The sequence below is a fragment of the Pinus tabuliformis genome, chromosome 2_1 (assembly GCF_031772625.1).
Source record: "Pinus tabuliformis cultivar Carrire ecotype Pingquan chromosome 2_1, CPIR1, whole genome shotgun sequence".
Classification (NCBI taxonomy): Eukaryota; Viridiplantae; Streptophyta; class Pinopsida; order Pinales; family Pinaceae; genus Pinus; species Pinus tabuliformis.
The window spans coordinates 81431279-81451359 of NC_142299.1; the positions used below are offsets into that span (position 1 = coordinate 81431279).

Consider the following 20081-nt stretch of genomic DNA (forward strand, 5'->3'; position numbering starts at 1 on the left):
AGGCTAAGAAGAGCCTTTCTGCTGAAAGGACTGAGAGGACTGATATTTTGCAGCAAATGCATTTTCCGAGGATACTGATGAAGCACCACTACCAAACTGTTGTTTCCACCGATCCTGCTGCAGAAGTTTGGTACATAACTCTGGAAAATTCAGATCAACATTTGTGGTGGTAATGTTGAGTGTTTCTATGAAGTGTTCATAAGATTTCGGTAGACTTTTCAAAGTAATGACTACCATATCTTCTTCCTCCATGGTCCGACCAATGGCTTCGAGCTGATCTCGAATGTCTTTAATTTTGTTGAGATGTTCCTGTAAAGACATATGTTCGTCCATCATGATGGAGAACAACTGATTTTTGAGAAAAAAGGCTCTGCTTTTGTCAGATGTCTCGTGCAGTTCTTTCAACTGTTGCCAGATTTCGGCAGCTGTCTTGCCAGAAGGAATCTGTGGTAACTGATCATCAGTGACAGAGAGCTTGAGAAGCATAACAGCCTCTCGATTTCGATCATCAAATTTATCTTTATCGGTACCAGCTGTACCGGGATGAAGCTCTTTGCCCAAAATGAGCTAATCAAGATGCCTGTATTCAAAAATGGTCAACATTCTATGTTTCCAAATGTTATAGTTGCTGCCATTAAAATGTTGATTTCCTTCTAACATCAGATTGGTGAGCGTGGCCATTTTCCAAAAGACAATACAGAAGTCCAAAAAATATATCTCCACAGTCTAGAAAAGGTAGCAATAGAGCAGATTCCACTGCACAAAAATTAACTCAGTTCTTTGCTAGATAACAATTTAGACAGTCCTGAATTTTTCAAAAAAAAATTGTCTCAGGCTTAATTTTTCACACTCTGTTCTAGAAAAGAATATGTGCCAGTGTCAATCAACACCATGCCTTAGATCTATATCAGTCCACAGATATGTCGGCTTCAGTTGTCATAAGTCGGCTCCTTCACAAGTGTGACGTTGACATTTCTTAACACATACATATAAAGCTTGGACATTCGTATAAGGATTTATATAGCATTGAGGATCAAAATATCCGACGAAGAAGAATTAATAATTCAGATCTGCGGAGGGGATCTATTTTCGGATCCTTTGAAAGTTCTGTCGAGATTTTCCATGACAAGAGGTTGCATGCATCCGCATAAAATTAAAGCTGAAAATACGTAGACTGAAAATACGTGAGCCGTCGTTTTGATAAACCGAGAATGCCGTCAAAGTTTCACGTCTCGGCCTTTCGATTTTGCTTTCTATTCCTTCCTGTTCCGCTTTTGTGCAGACTTCTTTGCATACGATTGACCAATAGAAAAGACGAGGACCACGATGAGACCGGTGTCTGGAGCACGTCACTGAGAGGCAAACAGCCCACCAACCCAGCGACACAAGGCTTCAAACGACAAAAAGACTGTTGCCCATAACACCACGATCTAGCTCCTAGGGTTTCTGATCGTGCAATTGATTCCGAAAAGCCGTCGGAATTGACGTGTATTACGAGAATGATGCAATAAACAAGATCATCAAAGAGCTTTGTCAAAAAACTTATCGCGGGCAAGATAATATAGGTATTCGTTCAGATACGGAAGGTGCGAGCACCCGATCTTATAGTTACCGGGTTGTGATGCAAACTGGCCAGCCAAAAAATGAATCCCGCGCCCACGAAACGGTCACCGCCACAAAGTTAATTCCTCAGAAAAAATAATAATGCAGGAAAAGAATCCATTTTTGTATCGAGATAGATGACTGTAAGCTTTTATCACAGTGAGCAAAGCCGAGGCTAAGACTCAGTGAAGGCGACCTGGCTTACAGAGGGCTCGACCTTAGAAAGGAATGAAAGAAAGAACTCAAGAGATTAGGATGCAGAGAGAATAACTGTTCAAGAAATCTCTTAACCAGGCTCTGATACCATAAAAGAATGTCGAATGAATTAATTAATTTTGAGCAAGCAGAAGCTCAATAATAATACAATGAATTTACAATAATAGAAACATCAAGTTTCTATGTAGAATATGGAAACAATTAGTTTCATAGCTGAAACTGCCTAAAAGAATAAAGATAACAGAATAGATGAGTATTAAATACTAAGTAGGAATAGGATACTAAATAGGAATATTCTAATACTTCTTGGACAGCAAACTCCATGGGATGACTTTAAAATCTGTTGATCCTATTACTTCACTATTAAAGCATCACGGCCTGGCCCAACACCAATATAATCGATTGGTATTCCAAGTAAACTCTCGATCCTTTCCATATAGAGGCAAGCAGCAGATGGTAAGTCTTGATAGCTTCTCACTTTAGATATATTAGCTTGCCATCCAGGCAGATCTTCATAAATAACCTGCATGTGACCAAGTTATATTAGAATTGGGTACCAGAGAAGAGAAAAATGCTTTTATCAAAATTTGAGTTTGAAATGAGAAACTTTCTAAAGGAAACAAGATTTCAAATAACCTTGACATGACAAAATGTTAGAAACAAACTACAAGGAAAAAGGAATATGTCATATGCAAAATATTATCTACAAAGATACAAATAAAACTATATACCGAGAGAGACTCAAACTAGTAGCAGGTCCAACACAAATGACCAAATAAAATAAAATTAACAGCTAGATCCATGAAATTTATTAGTCAAAAGAATGCAAAAATGTGTTGTCAAGAACAAATTGAGGGTCAAAGGTTCAAGTGCAATTTGATTTCTTCTCTATTTGAAGATCGGAAAGAAAAAGACAGAAAGATCTTCGGATGATACCTTCACTGGTCATGGAACCCATTATCATCATGAACCTTTTAATACATGCTTGACATTCCTTTTTATGACCCTTGGGCATTAACTGGACACTAATTCCAAAAATCTTGAAAATATCAGCTAGAAACATTGTGAGTTTATCAGCCAGTGGTGAAATAGTGGCAGAAAATCAGGAGATGATGGAAAATTTCATTATCCAACACAATTGCACTAGCTGAATTTTACCAACCACTGCAAACAATGTTTTATAGCTGAAAACACATGATTATCATGCAAGTAAACTATATATGCATTAGTATAATTTCTCTTTTTAGCTGCTGCTTTTTCTTCAGATATGGTAGTATGATTTGTTGGTTACGTACCCTTTTTCAGTTTCGCAGTGACGAGTTACTAATACCTCTCTGTTTTCAAACGCTCATGCATTGTAGAAAACAAGAGCCTATAGTTTCCTGAATTTATTCCTGCTTAGACTAACCAAAGTGTTCTGGACAAGGGACTGATATAAAAAAGTCACAAAAGCCAAAAATGACACAGGGAATGTTAGGCCATTAAAAGTTCCCATGCATGTTTTTGACCTGCTTCTTGGACAGCAAACTCCATGGGATGACTTTAAAATCTGTTCATCCTATTACTTCACTGTTAAAGCATCACGGCCTGGCCCAACACCAATATAATCGATTGGTATTCCAAGTAAACTCTCGATCCTTTCCACATAGAGGCAAGCAGCAGATGGTAAGTCTTGATAGCTTCTCACTTTAGATATATCAGCCTGCGATCCAGGCAGATCTTAAAAACCTGCATGTGACCAAGTTATATTAGAATTGGGTACCAGAGAAGAGAAAAATGCTTTTATCAAAATTTGAGTTTGAAATGAGAAACTTTCTCAAGGAAACAAGATTTCAAATAACCTTGACATGACATAATGTTAGAAACAAACTGCAAGGGAAAAGGAATATGACATATGCAGAATATTATCTACAAAGATACAAATAAAACTATATACCGAGAGAGACTCAAACTGGTAGCAGGTCCAACACAAATGACCAAATAAAATAAAATTAACAGTTAGATCCATGAAATTTATCAGTCAAAAGAATGCAAAAATGTGTTGTCAAGAACAAATTGAGGTTCAAAGGTTCAAGAGGCGAAAATTATGGGGCCAAAGCCTTAGTGCAAACAAGCTTTCTGTAAGTTTTAGCAAAATAATTCATACATATACAATGTAGAGTACTAAAATAGTGGATTTCTGATTTTTTAAAGGTAGAGATTGCAGCATAGCACTCGATATAATGATCATCGTAAATGAAGCTGTCTGATTAAACCTCACAAGGATGTGAAGCTTAAACAGACATCATCAGATACACTGACATTAATGTAACTGTTGCCTCCATGGTACAAACAAATATGCTTCATTTAGTTGTTGCCTATATGGTACTATTCTACTGATTATGGATTTGAACCATATATGTATTCGTATAATCTAAAGATCAAAACACAGGCTTGTAGATGTCGGCCTGACATCTAGTCACAATATTTTTTCACTTATTATGCCTGACGTTCCCCTTTTTCAACTGTTATGCATCACAAAATGTTTTTCAAGATACTTGCAATACTCATACATAATAATTACAGAAGCATACTATTTTAAGTTGCCTGTTAAGTAATTGAGATCCATGGCTCTGAATTGAAAGGAAAGTACCTCTACTTTTTGCAGAAGGTCAAGGTCCGTAGGAAAACATTTCAACACTTTTCCATCAGGCCCTTTATAGGCTATCCCAAGCCTAATTCGATATAACCCAGAAAGTACGTCAATCTTTGTGAGATTAAGTGTTGAGAAACTATTGATTTGACAAGAATATTTAAGTGCAACCAGATCTAGCCAACCACAATGACGAGGCCGGCCAGTTGTGGTGCCATGTCCAGCTGATTGAAGATCTTCACCTGCTTCATCCAAGAGTTCTGTCGGGTAAGGACCTGAACCAACTCTTGTTGTGTACGCTTTAGCATGCAGATCAAAACTGTCGTTAGTCATCAGTAAATTTTTAAAACTTTCTTGATGTATCCAATTTTCATTAGAACTTTAACCTGCATGAATTTGCATATGCATGTTAATTAAAAATTATCTCACATACCACACCAATCATATCACCAATATGTCTTGGAGCAATACCAAGTCCAGTACAGATTCCACCGGCAGATGGATTAGAAGTAGTGACAAATGGATAAGTTCCAAAATCGACATCTAACATGGTCGCCTGGCCCCCTTCAACCAAAATCTTCTTCCCGCTTGAGAATGCATCATTCATCAAATGAACAGTGTCAGCAATATAAGGTTCTATTCGCTTAGAATATCTCTTGTAATGCTCCACTTCAGTCTGTAACATGCCTTTACTATACTCAAAGCCTTTAAAACGGGATGCGGCATCATGCAAAAGAATATCCAACTTCTCAGGAAATGTATCCATGTGCCTCAAATCACTTACCCGAATACCATTCCAGATTGCCTTGCTTGCATGGAAAGGACCAATCCCTCTTTTTGTCGTTCCAATTAATGACCCTGCAAGTTCTGCTTCTCTCATTCCATCAATAGTTTGATGGAAATCAAATAGTAAATGAGCACGGTCAGAAATCAATAGTCTTCCTTTGCAAGAAACTCCATTAGACTCAAGCCCATCTATCTCTTCAAATAGTCCTGGAAGATGCACAACAACTCCATTCCCAATAACTCATAGGGCTTTCTCATTCACTATTCCAGAAGGGACAAGGTGAAGAGAAAATTTCTTTCCCTCGCTATTGTATATGGTGTGACCTGCATTTGCCCCTCCCTGCGATAAAGATCTAGTATAATCGGTAAATATACTTACCAGTTAAGATGGATTTAACGACAATGAAAAAAAAATGGAGGATGGGTATGTACCTAACAATGGGCCACAATATCATAGCGCTGTGCTAAAACTTCAACGAGCTTGCCCTTTCCTTCGTCACCCCACTGAGTTCCCAGCACTGCACACACTTGACTCAGGGATTTAAAAGGATCTTCCGCTTTCTCTGCCTCAATAATGGCGTCGGCCTCCTCGACGCTAGCATTGCATTTTATCCTTCTACTCTACAATACAATTTGACCTTTAGCCTAATGCAATTTCACAGAATGCGCAAACCCTGACCGCAACCCTTGTTTCCTCCTCTTCTTATCATGCGAAAATCCGTGCAAATTCGGAACACAGAGATCGCTAATCAGCGCAGATGCCATTTATTCCCACAGACCGCGGATTGAGCAACCTTCAAAACACCAAATCCCTGGCAGAAGCTATGATCCTGTTCAGGCAGATAGCTTCTTTTTTTTTTTTTATCTCGGAGGGTAATCCAGAATGGAACTGGGGTAAAGGGGGATGAAACTGAAGGATTTGAACAGAAGGAAATAGCTAAACATTCAGGAAAGCCATGGATAAAATTTTCCCCAGAGATTCGATGGAGCCCGTTTCAGAGGTCTGTCGGAGAAGACGAAGGTTCGTGAATAGTTGCAACCACTCAACTATCTTCCCTTGATCTACTTTCCGTTATCGAAGGATTAACAATCATTTAACACATAATCTATGACAAGTGGATTTTAGGGAAGTTCATTTCAGAGAGAAATGTCTTATGGCATAAAAATATAAAATTTGAAGATAAATTTTTCAAATCAACAGCGAGTAGTGGGATCAGTGATCTATTTTTGGTTATTGAAGGATTAACAATTATTTAACACATAATCTATCACAAGTAGATTTTAGAAAAGTTCATTTCAAAGAAAAACGTCTTATTACATAAAAATACAAAATTTGAAGATAAACCTTTCAAATCAGCAGCTAGTAGTGGGATCAGTGAGGCGAAAAATTAAAAAATTGTATTGAGGTAAGAAGTGGGATTTCTAAATGAACAAAAAAAACACTGGTTAAACCGCGAACAGTGCAATGCTAAATACAGTGTTGACACGGATGAGTGAACATGTTGAATAAGAAAATATACGTTTAGTGGTAAAATCGCCTAAGCTCATATACCATGTTGAGTCGGACCAAAAATTTAGGCAACCGCGACCCCAAAGTCTGAAGAGAGTATATTAAAAAAACAAACCAATATGTTAAATTGAGTGGAGTTGTTCGAGAAAATTATTATTGAGGGTGTTTAATTTATAGATGGAATAATTTTTTCCTAAAACAATTTTAGAAAAGAATCTAATTTATTATTTAGAGTGTTTAATTTATAAATGGAATAAATTTTTCTTAAAACAATTTCATGTAATTTTTCTGTTTTTTTATAATTCTTACCAATTTTATTTAAAATTAATAAAAAAACATGTACTCGAAAACATATATGCCTCTGAGTTGTCTTCATTATGTTATCTTAACATTATATTAAGACTATTCCTCAGTTTCCACTTCATATGGGTTATGCAAGTTGATAAATTTATTATTTCAGATTTTGAGTAATTTATTATTTCCATTATTTAAATGTATATTTTGGTTTGCCGCTTCTAATTTTGTTGGATATCATTGGTCGCTACACGAAGAGAGGCAGCCGAGGAGTGCAGGAGACATTTTCTGGAGCAATATAGTGATTTGGAGTTATTTTAGCCTGTGATGGCAGAGGGGCTCACAAATGTCAGCACCCCTGCAAATATCAAGATTGTAGTCAGGAATTCAGAGTAGGAATTCAGAGTCCCAATATTTAGATTCACCGTTGAGTAATGGTTTTGTCTGCAATGAAAGGGATGCATAGACATTGTATAATGGTGAACTTCAGAAATAATTGAAGTTTGTTACATCCTGTAGTTGTTTGCAATGGCTATGCCCTCAGCATGTGCCACACTGTAAGCTGGTGCATATAGACTTGTATGCTGTGGAACTATCAAGTGATTTTATTTTACACATCGAGAAGCTTTTACAAAACTTCTAATTTATGTCACAGTAATAGGAATGGCCCATACATTATATTAACACTACTTGTCATTTTCCATTTCATATGGTTTATGCAAGTTCATAAATTTATTATTTCCATTATTCAAATGTTTTTTCTTTGTTTGTCGCCTCTAATTTTGTTAGATATCATTATTCGCTACACTGTGACCCGGTAATATTTAACACATTGAAAAGCTTTTACAATTTTTTTAATTTATGTCACACTAATGCGAATAAATCGTATTGTTTCAATTTAAGATTTTTTGTTGTTTAAAATACATTTTTGAATGCATAAATGGATTCAACACCCTAAAAAACTCTTGAGACAGTCAAATTATGCAGATTAAACAAATTAAAATCAAGTTTTTAAAAATTCATGTTGAATTTTGATTAAAATTAACCCGGAAAAATGTCGTGAAAGAGACCATTCGTCTATAAGTTAGACTACACCATTTATTTTCAACTCACCTCTGCACATGTCATAAGCATACATTTTTTTATTATTAAGTGTTCGGATGGGGTCCCCTGGGTCAGGTTTTTGGGGCAAAAGCCCAAATTTTGATGTAAAAAGATGTAAATTCTCCGCAAATTGTGGACGCGGAGCACGTAGCTAGTCAAGAGTCAAATATGGTCTTTACCCTTGTTTATGTAAACTTGAGTCAGTTTTTGAGATCTACCCATGGTTTGTAGACCATGGGATTGTATAAATAGGTGTCTTAAAGAGTCTAAGAGAGATGTCTTAGATGTAATGGGTCAATAGAAGTGAAGTAATAGCACAGAGAAGTAGGTCAAATAGGGGAAGAAAGGCTTTGAAGCTAAGTGCGCAGAGGCCTAGAGTAGTGTCTGCAACTAAGTGCGCAAGGAAGATTGGGTCTGTAAACCTTTACTAAAGATTGATAAAGACGACTGTAGTAGAAATTCTTGTGTTTTATCTCCTTACTTTTGTGATATATGTTATGATGAATGATGTCTTTATGAAATAATGTTGTATTGATGCGCGAATTTAATGGATACAGTCAATTAACTGAATGAAATTAATGATAAGTGATTATGCGAAGATAATAGGACTTTATATTATGTTTATCAAGTACTTAGGTAGAAGTAAGTAAATACTGATCTAAGGACAACCTATGGTGCGTGTAAGTAGCTAATTTTCCTGTTTAGAATCTACAAAATACGATCGTAGACCTTCGCGGAGGTCTAGAGGCCATTAGAGGGAAGATACAATACCAGGTCTTAAGGGCTTGGAGATCTACGTGAAGGCAGATCTAGGGTGTGAAAAGGGAATCACACTGATCTCTGGGTGCAGAAACTTGGTTTTAGTGTCCCCCCATACTACTTCAGGTAAGACTTCAGTCTGCGCACCGCGGATTGATGCCAAAAGGGCAAGTAGTGTAAGGATTTGTTTGGCGTAACTAACTTTGAACCTGGGTTAGGACCCCCTAAGCCAAAAAATGGTTCTGTTGTCGAGACCGGGATCTACATAAAGAGGTGTGATGTCGCATCACTGGAATTCGACCAAAAAGGAAATTTAGAATTGGTTGGATAGGAAGATGCACGAATTCACGGTGCAGGAGAACATGAACCTGCACTTGTCAAAAGAACAATGGTTGGACAAATATTTATACACTAAGATACACGAAACTTTTTTTCTGCACTTTCCTGATCAAGCTGTATGAGTGAATAGCTAAATTGGCAGACGACCAAGGAAGGTGGAGGCTTGACGGTCCAATAGTGTGGACCCCGGAATTAGTGCGGATATTGGAAGATTTTGAGGATAAGATCACGCACGCTGTTGATCACTGGCTTGATTGGGTCATAGGAGGATTTGTGACAAAGTTCGCAGTTGATACTTCACTCAGTTAAGCGAAGCAGAGCGACGCTTCTTCAAGGGACCGCGAGGTAAGTATTTAAGATCTTTGAATACTTGGATTAAGATGCTCTTATGTGAAAATAGAGTTATGCCATTGCCTTGATTTTTGGATCTACGTGAAGTGGATGAAGCTTTAGAAACCAAGAAAAAGCAGGGCCTGAATATAGCCCAGTGATTGGACCTCCTTCAAGTGACGAGGAAGGAGCGATACAGGGCTCACCACATAGTGCTATCCAATTGATAAGACAAGGTTTTTCAAGTACACATCCTCCATCCACCCCACCTCCACCTTCACCTCCACAACACACACCCTCGCCTACACTGCCATCTCCACCACTTCCATTCAACATGTCGAGTACAATGAAGTTGCGATTTTTCAAGGGTCTAGGAAGTGAGGATCCCGATCAGTTTTGGTTTGTTGCGAAGGCTGTGTGGACATCACAACAAATTATGGATGATAGTATAAAGATTTGTTGGATATCATTCGGTGCTCCACTATGATGTGCTATTATTTTACACATTGAGAAGCTTTTACAAAACTTGTAATTTATGTCACAATAATAGGAATGGTACATACATTATATTACCACTACTTGTCATTTTCCATTTCATATGGTTTATGCAAGTTCATAAATTTATTATTTCAGATTTTGATTAATTTATTATTTACATTGTATGTTTGGTTAAAGTCAATATGGTATTATCTATATCTTATTTTTTACTTCCCACTTGGGTGGCACACCTTTTGGCTCTTGGAACACTTAATTTTTATGCATGTAAAATCTTTTAGACAACTAGTACTTCTATTCTTTTATACATCTTTCTAATGATGCCTTCACAACCATGAACTTAGTGTCTTATATTTTGTCACAAGAATAGAGTTGCATGCTTCTTCCTTGACCTAATCAATCTCTTAACTTGGTGGGATCCGACTAGAGAGATGTTAGACTTCCCCTTATTTGCATTGATGAAAAATAATTGCAATCCTTGATGATGTCGTATTGGGTTTACCTTATCATGAAAATGACATCCTTCTTACACAAGTAAAGACTCTAAGCACTTCATTGCAAGGACCAAGGGACACCACATTGACTTAATATACTCCATTATAAAAATTCACACTAATATAAAATATAATCTTGCATAACTGAATAAAATTTAACTCTTAATATTTGTTGATTCCAAAGGGTTTGGATGAGAGTGATCACTCATTTATAAACCAAGCTAACTTACTAGGTACTTTATAATATGGGTGGCCAATGAACCAAAATATAACATTAGCATCCACTTTGTTCTTCTTAATTTGAATATCAATATCGAAAAAAATTGTCATATTCTTATCCTATTTGTGACAGAGGTCACTCAAGTTCATTTCCTTCTACACTATTGTGCAAAAGAAATTTTCTCCTCCACATATGAGCTTATTTATATTTCCCTCCATGCATCCACATCTAGAAGATTCTTCTCCCCACCGCCACCTCTCTCGCATTCTCGCCCACACTAGGTCTCTCTTCCTCTCTCCACTTTTCCTTCAATCTCTCTCCCCTACTCTTCCCCAACCTCTCCCTTGGCCTATCTCTCCCTCCATATATTTCTTTCTCCACCTCCATTACTCTTTCTCACTCTTCGCTTATCTCTTATTCTCTCCCCCTCCCCACTCCCCTCTCTACCCTTCTATCTAAATGTCTCCCTGTACCCCCCCTCTCAACCTCTCTCTATAAAATTCCTTTTTTTTACACCCCATATAGATGTCACTATATTAATTTGTTTATATAATTTATGTGAAAGTGAAATTAATGATTGAGATGAAGGAGAGGATACAGGTTCATAGTTCTGAAGTGGAAAGGTTGCTTGTGGTGTGTCAAAAACATACCACACCCAACTCATTTACTTCCATTACCTATTGCCCTGATGAATTGAATGAATTGCACAAATAGTGATACAAGAGGATCCCAAAAGACCAAAATTTTGAAGTCTTCAAATATCAGAAAACCTACCTCAAATTGAAGAGATCATCACTCTAAATCTAATAGTGCAAACAACGCCTCAATCTGACACTGTATGCAAAAGTTATGACCAAATGAAGTTTTTGTCGAATAGCAAAAAAAAATTGTAGGCGTACCTTAGGGTGCCATGTGGCACTCCCATACGCCGCAATGTATTAGTATGGACAACATCTTGTTAGCGATGGTATGAATCCTAGTCCAACTAGAGTACAACACATGGCAGCACAAATCAGTGACTGGGAAATTGATTGGGTACAGGGAGACCAATGGCATGATGCCACATGGGCCAATTAGCTGGCACCACATGGCACCATGGTGGCAACCCATGGGGCCCAGTTAAATCTACATGGAATTTTTTTTATTTTATGGGATGGTTAATCTAGTGGCTGGTGGAAAGGATTTAATGGTGAATTTTGTCACATTACTAATTAACGGGTGGTTGGAAAAATACGTGATTGAGGAACATTTGTTTTATTTTATAAAGATACCAATACTTGATGGTCATGGGGTTTGAACCCTTGAACTACCATATGGTAAAAAGACAATATATGGTAGGGTTGTTGTTGGGCGAACAAATCGATGTTGGTTACATCACCCACCAAATTATATCTAAATGACCATTGTGTATTCGACGAGAGGAGGGACCAAAATGGTGCCTGCATGGACCAAAACCCGCTTGGAACCAAGAGCTAAGGGGAAGAAATATGTGCAACCTGAATTGGGATTTATGGTTCCAATAGGGGAATATTCCAAAAATATTCTCCCACAAAATTTGCATTGAATTTTTTAGATTCTCCGAGGGGCTAGACTTACAGGTGACTGAATATGGTCAAGTTTATACTCAAATTTTCAAGATGATTTCACTGTTACAGTTTGTTTTTGGATCCCAGTAGTCCATTATCAGGTAACTCTTAAGAGTGGATGTATAATTATGTATTTTTATATGTTCTCCTTATTTTTTCTTGGATGAATGAAGAGGTCTCTCCACTATTGAAGCAAGGCCCAGAGATATAGTCCACACTAAACAAAATCTGTTATCAAATTTTTGTGTGCATTGTATTTATGGTTTCATTTATGTTCCCTCTTCTCTAAGTGTTTTCACATGTGGTTTTTCATGCAATTATGTAAACATCAATGACGTAAATATCTTGGATCATATTTGGTATCATAGTGGTATTCTTGTTGATGTGATTTGTGAGTGTGAATGATAATCAGGGCCAAGCTCAAAAAGGGTGAAGGTGAACTTAAATCCTTTGATCCAGAGATTGGACATGCAATACAAAGAAGGAAAATGACATATGACAATGCAAATACTGAGGAGGAGTAAGATTTATGCAAGGATTTTTATGCCATGGAGAATAAGGTAGACAAATTGTTTGCAGATTATGAGAAGAAATTGGAAAACATGGAAAACAAGAAGGGAGAGAAAGAAGACGATCATGCATCGGTAAATTAGGAAAATGAAGGAGAACCTAATGAACCTCCATCTCCATATTCCATTGTATGTTCTACTTCTTCATCTTCTTCTCATTATTCTACTAATAAGCCTAGAAGATCTTCTAAGAAGATTTTTTTTTTTTTAAGTCAGATGTAAATTTTATTTTTTCCATGTTTAACGAAGAATGTAATGCATAAAAATTAAATAATTGGATCATAAAGATTGAAGTATATTTATGGATGAAACATATCGAAGAAGATGAGGCCAATATCTAGTTAGCATGTCTTTTGTTGTGAGGCACCTCTCTCATATGGTGGTAGAGGAAACCTTGGAAAGCTAGAAAACATTTGGGTAAACTTCTTTCTTCCTTATCTGAATTTATTTTTGCATTGGGAGATCAATTCTATCCTTTGGGTTATCAACAAAAAGCCATGAATAAATGGAAATATTTGAGGCAAGGTAAAGGGAAATTTTTTCAAATTTTCACAAAAGAATTTATGAAGAAAGATTTATCATTGGGCATTCCTTTAGATTCACTTAAAATCGTGATGAAATATATTGGTTCTATACATAGTTATATCTTGTATTCTTTACTATTGTTTGAACCCACTACTATTGATGCAACTAGTGTGAAGGTTCTCCATATTCAAATATTGGGTAAACATGACAAGGAAGATCATCCAAACCTCATAATAGAAAATTCAAAGGAAAAGGAAAGGGAAAGGAAAAGAAGAAAACTAAAACCAAGAAAGAAGAAAGAAAGCCATATTGTACACATTGCAAGGAAGGGCACGATGAACAGAATTGTTCAAAGTTGAATCCAAAATTGAAGCTAAAGATATTTGGTGTAAAAGGGAGGTAGAGGACAATGGAAACTATGTAACATGACCTTGTATCTGATTCTAGTGAAGAGACACATATTACAACTTTCGGAATACAAGGTCACAACTCTCTTCATGTTAATTCAAACTCTAAATTTCATGCTTATTCAAGTTATACTTATGAGTCTCTTGTTGAAGAATGGAAAAGGACTGAATTGTTCCATAGTAGGGTTCTAGTAAAACATACCAAAGTAGAAACAATATTTGACCTAGGTTGTCAAGTCAATCTAATTTTATAATCAACTATTAAGAAGTTGGGAATGGAAATCAAATCTCATCCAAAACCCTACCTGTTGTCTTGTTGGGGCCTGACCTAGGTTCGGAGATGATTTATCCAAACAAATCCCGGTACTACTGGCCCTTTCAGAAATAGTGCGCGGAGCGCAGACTGAGGTCTCACCCAAAGTAGTATGGGAGGGTGCTATAACAAGGTTTCCACACCCTGGGGATGTCTGATGGGTTCCAAGTGGTCCACGGTTTGACCCTGCGCGCACGTCGCTACATGCACTGATTAGTACCTCGCAGCCTGTGAGGTTGTCTTTGCGCAGCCCTGTTAGCTCTGCTACACTTTCAGTGTGTAAGGATTAAAATCTAGTTGGAAAATGGATTTTGGCGGCTAAGGAGCTCATGGTAGATTTATTTTACCCTTCTCCTTTTCATTTTTCCCACTTAATCCCTTCGCAACCCTGTGCACCCCTTTTCCTTTTAGTCCCCAGGTATTTTTATGTTTAACGTTGAAACCCTGATAGCCCTTTATAAATCTTATTAACTTATGTTTTTATTAAAGCACCACGCATATAATATAATTTGTAACCCTCTATTTTGATAGAGCCCGGGCCCGCAGTTTTATTTGTCATGTCACCTGTCGCATCGCTCGAAGCACGTGTCTTAATCCTCCATCGTCCGATCTTCCGCCTGTTGATCCATCGTAACATTTTCCCCGCCCGTTAACCATCGCCTTCTTCTGCCACCCGATCGCCGTCGAATCTTCCCGACCGCGATTCGACGGCCCTCATTCACCCTGTTCATCTACCTCCCGATAGGTCATTCTAGTATGATCTCTGCCGTCCACTTCTCTAATCTAACGACTTATATTCAAATTGTGCCTTTGTGCCTTCCCATTGCCTTCTGTCAGCATATTTTGATCATCCATGCAATCCATCCGATGGCCAATGTTTTCATCTCGGCCCCTGTTCATTTTTGAAGTGTTTTTCAGGGTATGCTTCAGTGTTTTTAGGCCCGTTTTGCGCGTGCAAAGGAGAAAGCAAGCCATCAACTCCCTGTACTCTGTGCATTAAATTCTCAGCTACCTGCATTCAAAGACAATGCGGCCAAGGACGAAAAGAATGTTCCTCGAGCAGTTCAATGATAGTAGCAGTTATTGAAAATTATCAAGATAATATTTCAATTGTTCAGGAAGGACACTGAAATATAGAAAGAGCCATTGTGTTCATTTATAACTGTCAGAATGAATCAGAAGACCCATATCAAATTGTAAATGTAATTGGTGATCCATTAAGACACCTCCACGCATAACCTAGCAGAGATATTTTGTAAACAGATTCTATATATACTCAGAAAAATGATGTAATAGGTTGATGAGTGTTAGATGAATGCAATTCTGTTGTAAGCTTCAACTTCTAGAGACTGTAACTATTATGTAACCTACAGCTTCTGGTCTTCATTTCCAACTAATACAAGCTTCTTTTGCTATCAATTGCTCATTTTTCACTTCTTCTATGTTCCAGGATCTGCCTGTCATGCATTATTTCATGTGTTGTTGATTTTTTAGCAGTAGAGGGGCTGTCATCCCACCTCTGTGTTAGAATTTAGCCGTTGCATTGAAATTGCTTGTAGGTTTCTGCTGTTTTAATGCATAGAGAGCTGTCATCCTGTCTGTGTATTAGAAACTAGATTTACAGACCTTTTAATTGGTTGCAGTCGGCCATCACAAGGTCCTGTGCATCTGCTGGTGTAGTTATTATTCTTCATCATCACCTTATCCTCAAACTGTGAGTAATTGGTGGTTAAAAGCCTTGTAGTCTGGGGGTGTTCACCCGTGTCTGGGGTCAATCATAGTAGAAGTGGTTATCTGGCCTGAATATGCAGCATTTCTTTCATTCATCCATCATTTTATCCAACTATTGTAGATTGTAATGTTCCCGAGCATCACTAATATACAACCTAGGTGAGTTTCTTGGGGTGATAACATTAATTGGCGCCGTTGCTGGGGAGAGGAGAGTCGAAGCTCAGCTTCCCTGGGAGAATGAAATAGCTTCAAACTTTGATGACAGACAAGGTTTGAACACAGTTTCTGGTTCTAATCATCTGTCTGGCGACTCCATTGGAGGAAGACCAACCTTTGGCGACTCCACATTGAAGTTCTGGCTCAGTTTGTGAGACACACTCGAAGAAATCCTCAGAAATCTCCAGATGAACGATTGCCTGAACCTGAGAGCACTGCTAAATCAAAGAAAGCTTCAAAAAAAGGGGCATCAGGATCAAGTAAGCCTAAGAAATCTAATTCATCTCTGAAAGATAAAGTTGTGACTGAAGATTTACAGTTTGAAGATTTAGAAGTCAGCACCGTTAATAAAGAAAAACCTCCAGAGATTAGTTTAGCCCCTTGCTCAGTTAGTTCCCCTTTGAATCTTAGTCCAAAGAAAGCTTCCCATTCAGTCCAAAACATCCCTTTATCTCTGTCGTCCATCATATTACTCCCTACCATTCAACCTGCTAGTATTCTTCCAAATATTCCAATCATGGCAGGACAACAAGCACCTACGAGGATAGAAGGAATTGTTTCTGCTCAATATGGACCATTGGTCTTGCATGTTCCTTTAAATCCTATGCCTGTGGGAGAATATCAAAAATATATGCCTAAATTTACTGGTACAGAGGGAGTAACAACAGAAGAACACTTAGAAGATACAGTTATGCTGATAATTTAGATATAAGTGAGAATGATGTGTGGATGAGAGTTTTTGTCCAAAGCCTTGATGGAGAGGCTAGGAAGTGGTTTAGAGAATTACCCTAGAGATTAATAACAGATATTGAAGCATTAGATGATGCATTTTTGAAGCAATGGGGAGATAAAAAGGACTTGTTGTATTATCATACTGAGTTTGGTAATCTGAAGAGGGAAAATGGGGAATCAATTCCTGATTTCAATAAAAGATTCAATCGAATGTATAGTAAGATCCCAGCTGAGGTAAAGCCTACTCCTACCTCTGCCAAACTCACTTATGCAAATGCTTTCGACTCTGATTTCTGCCTGTTATTGAGAGAAAGAAGATGTGCTACATTGGCAGACATGCAAGATGCAGCCCTAGAAGTAGAATCTAATATCATGGCTGCAGAGAAACTAAAGAGTCAAGCTGATAGGAGAAGATAGAGAAGTCAAGCTTCTACTTCTTCTGCATCATCTTCAAAGCCTAAATTAGACAAAATGAGTAAGATGATAGAGTCATTGGCAGCTGAAATTTCTAAGCTAAAAGTGGAGCAGAATTCAGGGAAAACAAGGCAGCAAAACACATTTTCTCCAAGAAATCAGAATCCATTCAGAAGAGCAAATGAGCAGTTACAAATAATGCAGAGAGGTTAAGAATCAAAAGAAGAACAAAAATTTAAAGCTCCTTTCCAAAATGTAGTCATGGAAGAAGAGCAGCATGAGGAGGAGGTCCATGTTTTGGAAGGTGCTCCTTTCCTAACAAGGGTTGCTTATGAGAAAGAAATATCCAAAGGCACTGCTCAACAATTTGTTGTAGCTGTAGAACAACAAGTTGACCAGTAGTGGCAGCCAGCAACAGATCCCTTCCTCCAAGAATTCGAGCCTAAGGCCAGCACATCTTCTAATGGCTATGCAGATCTGCAAGTTGAACAACTTGCTGTTATCCCCAGCGCAGTGATCAAAAAGGGAGAAGAAAGCTCCCTATCATCTTTTGTTCCTCTGTCTGCTCAAAAGACAGTCCCTCAAAGTTGCCACTTGAACACTGAGGCAGAACCAAATTCCATTCTCAAGGCTGAAGCTGATCATCTTAGTCTTGATATTCTGAAATCTGCTCAGATGGCCTCTACATAGAATAAAAGGGCAGTTTATCAGAAGACAGAGGAAGAGGATGTGCAGTTTTGGAATTCCTCCTTGGATGAGGATTTTTCAAACAAAGATTCAGGAGCAAATAATATCTTTGTGTCCTCCACACATGAAAACATTGGTTCATCATCCATATTAATTGTGCAGGCCACAGATGACAAAAACAGGTACACAGCAGCCATGATTATTCAGCAGGTGTACAAAGGCTCCTGTAAAGACTATCCAAGGGGGAAAATATACAGAAGGGAGATGAAGGTTGATCCATTTCTACCTGTGAAGCTCAAAAGTCCTAAACTGTTTGAGGTGGAGGATCAAATAAATCCTGTCTTGCTGATATATGACGAACTAGATGACAGGCAACAATTTTGATGGCTCAACAAATGGGCAATTTTTGAAGTTTAAGTTTTCAGGCTTTAATGATTGTAAGCAGTTTCTTGTTCAGTTTCTAGTATATGCTTAGTTTGACTCCATGCCCAATGGATACTAGGCAAATGTTCTTAAAGCTGGTTTTTGCATGAAGGCATTGGTCTGCAGGTTCTTGAGACCTCACAGGGAGGATCTCATCCCCAGAAGGAGCCAGTGTTAGCTCTGCTACACTTTCAGTGTGTAAGGATTAAAATTTGGTTGGAAAATGGGTTTTGGTGGCTAAGGAGCTCATGGCAGATTTATTTTACCCTTCCCCTTTTCATTTTTCCCGCTTAATCCCTTCGCAACCCCGTGCACCCCTTTTCCTTTTATTCCTCGGGTATTTTTATGTTTAACGTTGAAACCCTGGTAGCCCTTTATAAATCTTATTAACTTATGTTTTTGTTAAAACACTGTTAGACTCTCTCATAAAACAACAATAAATCCAAAAATAAATTAATTAATTAAATATTCCAAGTTAGGAATTTGTGCCTAACTCTTGGGTTGTTCCTCTAAGATAGGAGTTAGTTTAGGTAACTCCTATATTGGTGTGTCTGGTGAGAAATTATCTCAACCAAAGGAGAAATTATCTCAACCAAAGATGTCCAAGATAGCACGCACTATCTTGAGACCAATATCTCTCATCTATTTATTTGTAACACTATTTCAATTATTTTGATGTAAGAATGAGAATGAGAGAGCAGCATGAGGGTTCAGCCTTTTTCCGTAAATATTGTGTCTCTGATTTTTATATGTGTGATTTATATATTTCTATGAGACCAATTTCTCTTTTCAATATGTGGTATCAGAGCACATGGTTACAGATCTGAATTTACAGCTGTGTCACTTAAATTAAGCTTAGCACAATTCGATCGATCCTTGGCCTGGCCTCCCATGGCCCTCAGCATATATCCCTAGCGGCCCATCCAGCACTGGGGTGACAACATGCGTATAGCCACGAGTGTGTAGCCAGCATTGCAGTACCGTGCAGGAACCAGCAAAAAAAGGAGGAGCCAACCAGTGTTTGCATAAGAGTGAAAGCGTGGAAAACCACTGATGACAACCTGCGTGAAAGATAAGTCTCCATGAACATTCTGTGTGAAAAATAAAATCTGTGTCAATATTTATGCTGGCTGCGTTGATTTCATGAATTCCTTATTTTGTTATGGGAGTTTAAAAATGTTAAAAGTATGAATTAGATGTCTTCAAACTGGATTCAAGCCTGTTGAGGTATATCGAATGATGAAAATGAATCCGGGCATTCAGAGCTCCGCAGGGGTTGAGCTGCGTTGACAGAGGATGCCATGCCTTCGAATTCAGCTGAAACGAAAGAAAACGTTAATAGAAGGAGAAGAACAAAACACCCTCCAATAAAACGCCTTTTTTACACTTCTGAATTTCCTTCCAACGATTGTCAACTCTCTGTGTAAAGCCGAGCCAACAACTTGAAGACCATCTTGAGACCACTGTGCAATACCTACAGCATAGAAGTGACCTGCATTTTTTTTGTAGCAAAGCTCTACCTCTTCGTTTTTTTCTTGGGCGTAGAAGGATTAATGCTACGACCTTACTTCTTTAGCTAAGGAGACAGTTGGGTTCATCTCTTTGCTGGCGCCATTGTTTATCTCTCAGGTTTATATTTTGTTTAATTCTTTCCGATCCAAATATTATCTATCAGAGCAATGAAAAATAAATTTAAT

At 37.9% G+C, this 20081-nt stretch overlaps 2 protein-coding genes across 3 annotated transcripts in view; both read right to left on the reverse strand.

Annotated features, from left to right (window-relative positions):
- Nucleotides 1-2207: 2207 nt before the first annotated feature.
- Nucleotides 2208-20081, reverse strand: part of LOC149198873 (adenylosuccinate synthetase, chloroplastic-like) — a 186184-nt gene continuing 168310 nt past the window's right edge. The window contains exons 6-7 of the mRNA XM_089400393.1: nt 3327-3546; nt 2208-2341 (exon numbers count right to left, since the gene is read on the reverse strand). The gene's annotated coding sequence lies outside the window, so the exon portion shown is untranslated. The remainder of the gene's footprint in view (nt 2342-3326; nt 3547-20081) is intronic.
- Nucleotides 4497-6290, reverse strand: LOC149198874 (adenylosuccinate synthetase 2, chloroplastic-like). 2 transcript variants are annotated; one of them, XM_089402195.1, is made up of 4 exons: nt 5669-6290; nt 5235-5576; nt 4884-5037; nt 4497-4749 (listed from the first exon to the last, which is right to left on the reverse strand). In XM_089402195.1, exons 2-4 carry the CDS (start codon nt 5264-5266, stop codon nt 4627-4629), a joined length of 309 nt encoding a protein of 102 aa, XP_089258321.1. In that variant the 5' UTR covers nt 5267-5576; nt 5669-6290; the 3' UTR covers nt 4497-4626. The 2 variants fall into 2 exon arrangements, with proteins under 2 accessions (XP_089258321.1, XP_089258320.1); XM_089402194.1 differs by having other exon boundaries at nt 4884-5576.

What these genes read in the sequence shown, in the direction of transcription:
- LOC149198874 (XM_089402194.1), bottom strand. Translation starts at nt 5,330, where the DNA reads ATGAGAGAAGCAGAACTTGCAGGGTCATTAATTGGAACGACAAAAAGA. An exon ending in TTGGTGATATGATTGGTGTG is followed by an intron (nt 4,750 to 4,883) that starts GTATGTGAGATA and finishes TGCATGCTAAAG; the next exon opens with CGTACACAACAAGAGTTGGT.